The 10,902-nt window shown below is 41.3% G+C and overlaps 1 protein-coding gene across 1 annotated transcript in view; it reads left to right on the top strand.

The window, feature by feature from the left end:
• Positions 1–10,902, top strand: part of LOC103374376 (slit homolog 3 protein-like) — a gene marked incomplete at its 5' end in the record, with an annotated part of 63,460 nt that overhangs the window by 32,555 nt on the left and 20,003 nt on the right. The window contains 3 exon segments of the mRNA XM_008304453.1: positions 340–535; positions 1,123–1,363; positions 3,105–3,235. Coding sequence (XP_008302675.1) covers positions 340–535; positions 1,123–1,363; positions 3,105–3,235 — 568 coding nt within the window.

Below are 10,902 nucleotides of genomic sequence, written 5' to 3'. Positions count from 1 at the left end.
TTTTTTTTATAGAATATGGTTCGAGAAAACCCTGTATTTTTGTGAATTATTAAATGAGACATGTAGAATAAAGGGATTTCTTTAAGGCACAGATACGTAGTTCATGGAACATCGGAAAAGTTAACAAAAAAATAATAAAAAATCTACTACTCCTAAGTTTTTCATGCACAATTTGAAAATTGAGCGTCTCCATATGGAATTTGGTCAGTGAGCAGAAAAGTTTGGCGTCCTGCTCAGAAACACTTCAGCAAGAAAAACATGTCATTACTGAACGTACATGTTACAGAAAAGGACCGAGCCTGTCATCTCTTTGTACAGTAAAACATCTGTAATCGTGAGGCCAAGCTTGTCACCCACACACTCAGTAATCCTTGTCCTGGTTTCCATTTCGCTGTAGGTGCGAGTGTTTACCAGGCTATGTGGGCCAACACTGTGAGCAGGACTATAATGACTGTCTGGAGAACAAGTGTCAACACGGAGCAGAGTGTGTGGACGCTGTCAATGGCTATACCTGCGTCTGTAAAGAGGGTTTCAGGTGAGAGTCACGGAAACAAATCCGACACGACCACGGTTAAACACTGCCGGGCCAGACTGGGAGGAGATACAGATGGCACTTCATAATCAGACACTTGACTGTCTCGACCTACTGTGTGTATGAATGTCTGTGTGTGTGTCTGTGTGTGTAGGTGTGTGTGTGTGTGCAGCAGATGCAGCTCCATGTGGTTAATTATAGCAGAGACTGTTGGCGAGAGAGAAACAAATTCATCACGAGAGACAGAGAGGAAACAGAGAGGGGGGAAGTCATAGGTGTGCAGGGAACAAAAAGAAGAAGAAGAAGAAGACAGATATAACTCTCTGTAGAAAGAGGAAATTCAAAGAAAACCATTCGTGGATGATCCAAGGGGGAAACAAGTAGAAGTACAGAACCTTATAAAATGTGTCCATGTCCTTCAGGAATATTGCTTTTCCATCTTCACCAGTGCAATCTCCAAAATGTACCACAACGAGGCAAATGACAGAACATGTGCTAAACAACTTTTATCAGAGGATACAGCCTCAACAAATCACCCAATTAAAGTTCTATGAATAAGTTATCTCCTGTTCAATCTGCTTCCCCTGCAGCGGGCTGTTCTGCGAGAACCCTCCACCAATGATCTTGCTGCAGACGAGCCCCTGCGACCAATCGGACTGCCAGAACGGCGCCCAGTGCCTGGTGGTTGCCGGGGAGCCCATCTGCCGCTGCATGCCTGGTTTCTACGGCAACAAATGTGACAAGATGGCCACCGTTCACTTCCTGGGTCGCGATGGGTACGTGGAGCTGCCGAGCGCGAAGCTCCGACCGACTGCTCACATTTCACTGCAGGTAGGGTCGACCTCTGACTCGTGTCCACGCGGCTTTGGTTTTTGGAAGTGTAGAAATCCAGCGGTTAACAGGTATTTAGAGAAAAGCTTTGACATAAACTTTAATTATTCGTATAAATCTCCTTAATAGGCTGCTTTTCTAAGGAACAGAGAGACCCTAAAGTTTACCTTGTATAGTGTGTCAGCGTTTGAAAGTCCAAACCCATATTCTGTAGCCCTCCTTGGAAAACCGCTTGGAATAGAGCTGTGAGTCGTCCGAATGAAGCCTATAGAGTTGCACAACTTAGTGCCGACGAAGCAAAGCAAACATCTGCTGCACCCTCTGTTTCCATCGCACACTGAGCACGGTGCACACACACACACACACACACACACACACACACACACACACACACAGACCAAACATTTTGGACACCTGAGATTTAAATCCTAATGGAGACATATTTTCCTCCTTTTTGGAAATAAGAGTGTAAGTAGGCAAAAGAGAAACAAGAAAAGGAGGGCAGTCTAATGATATTTACCACCTGTTTGGATCGATGTGAGCGTGTGTGTGTGCACGTGTGTGCACGTGTGTGTGTGTGTGCATGTACGTGTGTGCTTTTGCGTTCCTGCCAGGAGCTTTCAATGTCAGTGCCAAGGCTGTTAAAACTCCACCAAGAGGCCCTGACTCAGAGAGAAAATGAAAAAAAAAAAAAAAGAATGAAAGGGCCACAGCACTTCATAAATCACTGTATGCTTCTTTTTCTTTTTTCCCTCTTTCTCTTTTACACTTCTTTCTTTTCTTTCGGTCTGCATCCCATTTTTCCCGTTCACCCACTTTTCCGTATCTCCTTCCTCCACCCTCCTTCTCTCTCTTTGTTCTCCACATCTCTCCCTCCGTTTTCTCTTCTCGGCCGGCCTCGCTCTCTTTTTTTTTCCTTGCAGCTTGTTAGCAGGTGTTGACTTGGCTATGCTCCATTGACGCCAGAGTGTTAAGTGCTTGGCCCCGTGGCCCCATTTCCACTTGCTAGTTAGTTAGCGCTTAGCGGAGCACGCGAGCAAGTGTGACATGCCAAGTGTGTCTCTGAGAGAAGGAGCAACGAGTCACCTTTTCTAGAGACGTGTGGTGAAATGTAATTATTTTCCTTCGTTTTCTTCCAGTTTTTTTAAGAGCAGTTTGATTGTGCAAATGATTTTTAGGACGTCTTCAGTCGACTTAGATACGTACAACAAGTGTGCAAGATCAGTAGCAGTCAGTTTATTTGTAGCTGAACAAAGTATATTTAAAAATACAAGAAGGAACAGCAGCTGAGATTATTAAGAGGTTAAAACAAGTAGTCACAGCAGGGTTTTTTTTTTTTAATGTACTTTTTAAAATCGGTTTTCCTGAGATCAAGTAATGCACAATCCCAAACTATGCTGAACTCAAGCTGCATTCTCTGAGCAGCAGGAACAGCTGAACCCTGCTTTTTGATCTGAGCAGAAACTAAAACTTTAGGGTTTTATCAAAAAAGGGGGAGATGTTATTTATATCTGCATGTGTAGCCGCGATATCCACTCACATTATTAAATAACCGAATGAAAATAACACGTTTTCACAGACTGTCAACATTGAGAATAGTGAAATCTCACAACCAATGTGCTGATTTATTTTTGACTGCCGAATCTCTGCAGTTATTACGGTAATTTGCCTTTTTGAATTATCACCCGTAATTGTTGACTTAAAATATTTTTGTGTCTCTTTTGTGTCTTTGTTTGTGCAGGTGGCTACAGATAAAGACAACGGTATTTTGTTGTACAAGGAGGACCACGACCCGTTGGCGTTGGAGCTTTATCAGGGACACATAAGGCTCATTTATGACATCGCCAACTACCCGCCGACCACCGTCTACAGGTAGGTCACACACAGCAGGGAAAACTACTCCTCCGTTTTCTCAGAATTAAATTATGACTTGCTGTATTCATAAAGTCACTATTTTATTGTGAAGGTCAGGTTGAAGCACAGTTTAAGTGCTTTATATGTTAAAAAAAAAGATAATAAAATCCACCCACTCTTTACTCACTTATAGACGTTCATTTACTCTTACTGTAAGTGCTTCATTTAAAATCAGCCTATTTTCCAATTCAATTTCATATTTATATATTATACAATCTATTCTTTTGATGCAGAGAATCAAGTGCGTTTGGAAAAGCGCATGCACACAGACCCGAGTGCAGAAAACACAATTCAATTACAAAGGTTCAGCATAGGTTACAGATAACAAAAAGCAAACACAGTCTTTTACTCACATTGACGTATATATTGTGTCCACTGAATGAAGCCACTGTACTCTATAACAGCTACAAGATTCAGAGTTTCAGATTAGTGCACGCGGGCTTAAGAACACACAAAAAAAGTGTATATAGTACGCACATACACACACCGAGGATGCGAGGACTTTTCAGTAGGTGCTGATTTTGGCAGCGCACACACAAATCCATCGGCATATGCTCTCTCCCACACACAGTAACAGATCCATATCGGAGCGCTTTGCTCTATAAACAAACATGAACTCCGAAAAATTCCTCTGCAGTCCTGACTAGACAGCCACGTCCCTGAGTTAAACACACCAAAAGTCTCTCTTGTTAAAACTTCAAACAGTGGAAACAAAAGCCCTCATTCACTGGTGTAAGCCTTTAGATTTTATATAATAAACGTTCACAGTCTGATAGGATTGGATCTGCTATGGTGAGCTATGGAAACAGCAAAGGTAATCCAGGAAAAGAACACGATAATGTCTTCAGTAGTTACTTACTGAACAAACCGTTTAGGGGTTTGATGCTGCATAGGAAGAGGTATTACAGTATGTGGCGTTACAACAAAACAAGAAAGTTTCTAACAAGTACATGCACTGACTGCAAAAACTAATGACACAAAGAGTTGTGACGATTTACTCATTGAAACAAATTAGTGAAAAACCTCCCCTGATGGTTTCATGTCATATTAAGGCTTTTTAGGCAGTTTTTCCTGTTTTATTTGGTCGTTTCATCCCCGCTGAGATAAAATATCTCCTGAAAAACAGAAGAAAACTGGAATTGTGAGTAACACAAATCTTTACAATTCTACAGCCCTTATCATATTTACAAAAATAATAATAATGCACATCCTGTACCACAATGCAACCGCAGCCTAATGTTACTGTGCAATGTTAAGCAATTATAACCCATTCAAAGTAGCAATAAGCTATATAAGCTATTCCTGCAGAAATTAATTCATAAGTGTTGCTATTTTCAGCTTGTCTCATTGCATGCACGACTACTGCGTGTTGTAATTGTGAAATCAATCCTCATTTAAACAAATTTGCCAATAATGAAAGAGTTAAACACCGTGCTTAAAGACTGAACTTTTGAAAACAACACACAATCACAGGGAAGGAGCCCATACCACATGTATGGATATGTTTCAGTCTGTATGGAAAAACTTTAATTTGATGCTCCATTGACTCTCTCTGTCCTCGCCATTCTCTCTGTCCTTACCAATTTAGAGGAGCACACAAAACAGGCTGAAGGGGGAATTAAGGGAGGTAGAAAGGAGAAGGGAAGATGTATGAAGGAGGAGAAAGGAAAGATGAAAAGAAAGGAATGACCGAGTTTGGGTTGAAGTAGACAGTGAGAGAGAGAGGGTCCGTGTCCATCTTTGTCTGCTGCTGATTGGCTCCTATTGATTCTGTCTGTGTGTCTCTCTACAATGTCTGTAGCATGAAGAAAGAGGGAGAGAGATGTGACGGGGATATGTAATACAAGACTGAATACCGCACTGTCTCAAGGGACGTTCAGTTTGGAAGCACAGACAACCACACGCACCATATAGAAGAGGTGACAACATGCACCAATGATTTATTACCACATCATTGAAATAAACATCTAAACCCAAAAAGGTCATCGATAAGATAATGGGCCACCGGCCGAAGAAGACAGGTACATTGGAATTCAAGCATCATATACTGTATCGACTCTCCGCCAAGCTTAAGTTTCCAGCATTTGGTGCAAATAATGTTTGAAGGTGTTTGAGGCAGATGGAAAGTTCCCTTCCAACATGTAGTCCAGCATGGAAAGGAACAAAAAAAAAAAAAACACTTGAAAGAGAAAAAAGTATTAATTGCAACAGGAAACAGCCTGGTTCAGGGGAAATTTGGATCCAACGCAGAGTAACTCTAGATCCAAGAATGCCACTGATGTGAGACAGAGGCTACTAATCACCTTGACCGAAGTTTCATTTTTATGGTTATTATACCAAAGTATGAAAGTAATTAATCTTACAGTATTATATAGATACTAAAAATGTTTTTCAACCACTTCTGAATGATCACAAGACTCAGAGAGACAGATGTTACTGTAATTGAATGAACTAAGGGAGAGAGGAAGGCTTGGGAGAAAGCAAGACGGAGAAAAATAGGGGAGATTTTAATTTATTCTCCATCCTTCTTGTTCTATATTTCTATCAGTGATTTTCTTAGCATCTTGCTCGGTAATTTTGGCTCTTCTCTGTTCTATTGTCTCTGTGGAGAGAGACAAGGTCATCAAAGAAGGAGAAGGTACTGGTGGTCTTACTTCTTTTGATGATAATATGCAGCCGGTTTATAATAAATTTGACTACAGGATTAGGACATTACGTCAGAGTACAAATCCTGTAAGTAGCTGTGGGAGAACAAAATTCAAACCACGATTTACTATGTCGAGGGCAAGACTGCCTCTGCACCAGATATTTCAAAGATTATTCATTTAAACCCACAGTTTTCTGTACATATAGTTTCAGGGTAAAATGTGCTTATAATTTTACTTCAGCTGAGGGCAGCTTTGTCCTTTTTTTGTCATATTTAGACAAATGCACATGCTTAAAAATAAGGCTTTGAATAAATTAAAATGTATACATGTCAATTAAGTTGGGCTGCAAGAAGGTCGCCGATGATCTTTCTGTGTGGAGTCTCCATGTTCTCCCCGTGCAGCGTGGGTTCTCTCCGGGTTCTCCGGCTTCCTCCCACACAGTCCAGAAACATGTTGAGGTTGGTGATGTGTGAATGTGAGTGTGCTTGGTTGTCTGTCTCTAAGTGTAGCCCTGTGACAGACTGGTTACCTGTCCAGGTGAACCTGCCTTCACCCTGAGTCAGCTGCTATAGGCTCCAGTTTAAGTGGTGTATTAGATAATGGATGGATGGATGTCAATTAAGCTTTAGTTCTGATATTAAGTGGCGAAATTACCTTTTCATGCTGGTTAGTGTGGTAGTGTTCAAATGTTAAATACACAAAGTGGACATGGACAGCAGACATCCATGTGGTTCTGTTTATGGTACATTTGGTGTCTGCATACATTGACGTGTTCACACCTTCGTCGACACGTGATCCACACATGCAGTCCGCTCTGTCATAAATTTAGGTCTGCGTCAGCTTTGTAGTCAGCGTGGGCCATGTGGAAGCAAAATGTATAATTTGGACTAAAGTAGGATCATTTCTTCCAGCTTCCATGCTGCGTATTGAACATGGTGTCAGTATTCAAAACTTCAAGAGCATTGCTGCTGCTGCTGTTATAATGTGGAGGAGATATTCAGCAGTTGCTGAGAAGACTGTTAGTGTTCTGCCTCTGCTGTCACATATTGACGGAAACTTTGTTCCATACCTGTTGCAGTGTTGTCAGATTTTAAAGTTAGGTTGAGTGCATCTACTGCCCTGTAGCTACTGGAGCTAGATAGCGTTGCACTGTGTTGGTGCATGTGAGCTGTGTGTCCTGTCTTCAGTGACCTTTGGTAAACTGGTGCATACAAACAACTGAACTGTTATAATTATAATACAAGGATGCTCAAACTAAGCTCAGCTGTAGAGTTGCAGCCCTGGAGCTGGTAGAGACTCTGACCTACTCAGGGAGACACAAGCAGAGCGGAGGTCAGTCAAGTAGAGTGACGGTTTGTTGGTCATAAAAAAAACCCACTGCCCTCTCAAGTTTGTCCAATTCTCTGTGGATGTTGGTTTGCAAGTGGATGACTTGTCGTGTAAGAGTCGTATATCCTCTATATGACCTTAACCACAACATGTGCCAGGTTAGTTCCTCTCAGATTTTGTCCAGAGTTTGCTTTGCTTAAATGCCCATTTTAAGGGTTTAAAATCTTCAAAAATATACCTCCCACAGTCATGAAATTTAGAACTGTAATTATTGGCCCCTAAAAATGAAATAAAGTGCAACATTTTCAAATGAGGTTGAGCCTTATCTCTATGCATGTTGGAAGGTATTCTGTTTTAATCCCACTTTGCAAAAAACATGCAAATCAAATGCAGTAGGAAACTGTAATTTGACCGTGAGAGTCACTGTCATTTTTTTAGCATCAACCTCTTGAGTGTTATGTCGCCTTCATCACGATGTATGCTGGGAGAGGCTTGATCCTGTAACAGTTCAAAGAAATAGGCTTTTAAAAAGATGATGGGTTTTACAACCGGATCCCCTTTCTGTTTATACATAAGTGTGTATGTATGGATGAATTAATATTCTCTACTGAGCATACAGTCTTGGTCACGACGATTTGAACCCTCTAACATCACTAGAACTTTGTGTATAGAAATTACAGCACGTCAAGGTTCTGTTTTTTGCTATTTTAACATGCCAAAACTGACTCATCAGACCACACTGGCTGGTGTGCATAGGGGTCTGTGTGTTGTAAGTATATATCCAAGGTTACAAGATGCTTGTCTCCGTGTTGAAACTGAGCAGGATATGAAACCTTTTTTTTTTTTTTTTTNCAATTGCTTCCATGCTCTTATTCTGTAAATTCATAAACCTCTTCAAACATAACCCCAGACATCCTGTCAATTCAGCTTAACTTCCATGCACTTTTTCAATTCATGAAAAAAAAAAAGTATAAATATTTTCTATTTTTTGACACCAGGTGACCTGTGTGAGGAGGTGGTCGACCCTTGCCTCAGTGGTTTCGACCCCTGTCAGCACGACTCCAAGTGCGTCCATGTTGGCCGCAGCTACAGGTGAGCAGCAGGTTCAGGCGAGGTCGGCACGCGAAACGGTCAGAGGTCACATCACTGTAAAGAGCAGGGAGGTCACAAAGCTCTTTTTTTTTTGTAAGGAAACAGGGTGATTGTTGCTAAACATCGGTGCCCTGAAATAAATACACTCTGACACAATTCAAATACGTGACTGAACTAGATCAAGAGGAAATGTATGCAATTTAAAATGTAATCTTTGACGGGACCTGTAAAGACTGATTTAGCATAAATTTAATAGAGTTTGACAACTGCTAGAATTTCTAGGTTTTTTAACCTTTAGATAATAGAATAGTAAAAGATTTTCCTGAGACATTTGAAGAATTCTAAAATATTACGACTATCAAATGAAAAGCAGATTTCAGCCATGAAAAGTTGAGTGATTTTAGATAAGTTGCTTCAATTTCTTTCTGGGGCCATGCAATACACTTTCATAGGGATCTATAAACCCCAAGTAGTTTTTTTTTTTTGCTCCTGTCACATTTTCACTCACTGTGGACTCTTTTTTTGTTTGTTTTTTTACTCCAACACGTCAGTGGAAACAGCACAACCATCACAAGTAGAGAGAATTCAAAAGTATCTTCTGGCCAGTATAACACATTTATAAAGCCACAAATCATAAAAAAGACACATTGTATAAGTACATTTCTGTATATTTTCATGTATATCGTGGGTATTTTATTAATTACATATTTCATCTGAAAAGTTTTTTTTTTTTTTTTTTTTTTTTAAATCTCATGACTGTTGGTCACAACTGAGTCACTGATGTTTTTTTGGTTGAGCAGCCTTTTTAGTTTTTTTTTATAGAATATGGTTCGAGAAAACCCTGTATTTTTGTGAATTATTAAATGAGACATGTAGAATAAAGGGATTTCTTTAAGGCACAGATACGTAGTTCATGGAACATCGGAAAAGTTAACAAAAAAATAATAAAAAATCTACTACTCCTAAGTTTTTCATGCACAATTTGAAAATTGAGCGTCTCCATATGGAATTTGGTCAGTGAGCAGAAAAGTTTGGCGTCCTGCTCAGAAACACTTCAGCAAGAAAAACATGTCATTACTGAACGTACATGTTACAGAAAAGGACCGAGCCTGTCATCTCTTTGTACAGTAAAACATCTGTAATCGTGAAGCAAAGCTTGTCACCCACACACTCAGTAATCCTTGTCCTGGTTTCCATTTCGCTGTAGGTGCGAGTGTTTACCGGGCTATGTGGGCCAACACTGTGAGCAGGACTATAATGACTGTCTGGAGAACAAGTGTCAACACGGAGCAGAGTGTGTGGACGCTGTCAATGGCTATACCTGCGTCTGTAAAGAGGGTTTCAGGTGAGAGTCATGGAAACAAATCCGACACGACCACGGTTAAACACTGCCGGGCCAGACTGGGAGGAGATACAGATGGCACTTCATAATCAGACACTTGACTGTCTCGACCTACTGTGTGTATGAATGTCTGTGTGTGTGTCTGTGTGTGTAGGTGTGTGTGTGTGTGCAGCAGATGCAGCTCCATGTGGTTAATTATAGCAGAGACTGTTGGCGAGAGAGAAACAAATTCATCACGAGAGACAGAGAGGAAACAGAGAGGGGGGAAGTCATAGGTGTGCAGGGAACAAAAAGAAGAAGAAGAAGAAGACAGATATAACTCTCTGTAGAAAGAGGAAATTCAAAGAAAACCATTCGTGGATGATCCAAGGGGGAAACAAGTAGAAGTACAGAACCTTATAAAATGTGTCCATGTCCTTCAGGAATATTGCTTTTCCATCTTCACCAGTGCAATCTCCAAAATGCACCACAACGAGGCAAATGACAGAACATGTGCTAAACAACTTTTATCAGAGGATACAGCCTCAACAAATCACCCAATTAAAGTTCTATGAATAAGTTATCTCCTGTTCAATCTGCTTCCCCTGCAGCGGGCTGTTCTGCGAGAACCCTCCACCAATGATCTTGCTGCAGACGAGCCCCTGCGACCAATCGGACTGCCAGAACGGCGCCCAGTGCCTGGTGGTTGCCGGGGAGCCCATCTGCCGCTGCATGCCTGGTTTCTATGGCAACAAATGTGACAAGATGGCCACCGTTCACTTCCTGGGTCGCGATGGGTACGTGGAGCTGCCGAGCGCGAAGCTCCGACCGACTGCTCACATTTCACTGCAGGTAGGGTCGACCTCTGACTCGTGTCCACGCGGCTTTGGTTTTTGGAAGTGTAGAAATCCAGCGGTTAACAGGTATTTAGAGAAAAGCTTTGACATAAACTTTAATTATTCGTATAAATCTCCTTAATAGGCTGCTTTTCTAAGGAACAGAGAGACCCTAAAGTTTACCTTGTATAGTGTGTCAGCGTTTGAAAGTCCAAACCCATATTCTGTAGCCCTCCTTGGAAAACCGCTTGGAATAGAGCTGTGAGTCGTCCGAATGAAGCCTATAGAGTTGCACAACTTAGTGCCGACGAAGCAAAGCAAACATCTGCTGCACCCTCTGTTTCCATCGCACACTGAGCACGGTGCACACACACACACACACACACACACACACACACA

This window comes from Stegastes partitus, unplaced genomic scaffold, assembly GCF_000690725.1.
Source record: "Stegastes partitus isolate 25-593 unplaced genomic scaffold, Stegastes_partitus-1.0.2 Scaffold2226, whole genome shotgun sequence".
Lineage (NCBI taxonomy): Eukaryota > Metazoa > Chordata > Actinopteri > Pomacentridae > Stegastes > Stegastes partitus.
This window is presented reverse-complemented; position numbering and strand designations above follow the sequence as displayed.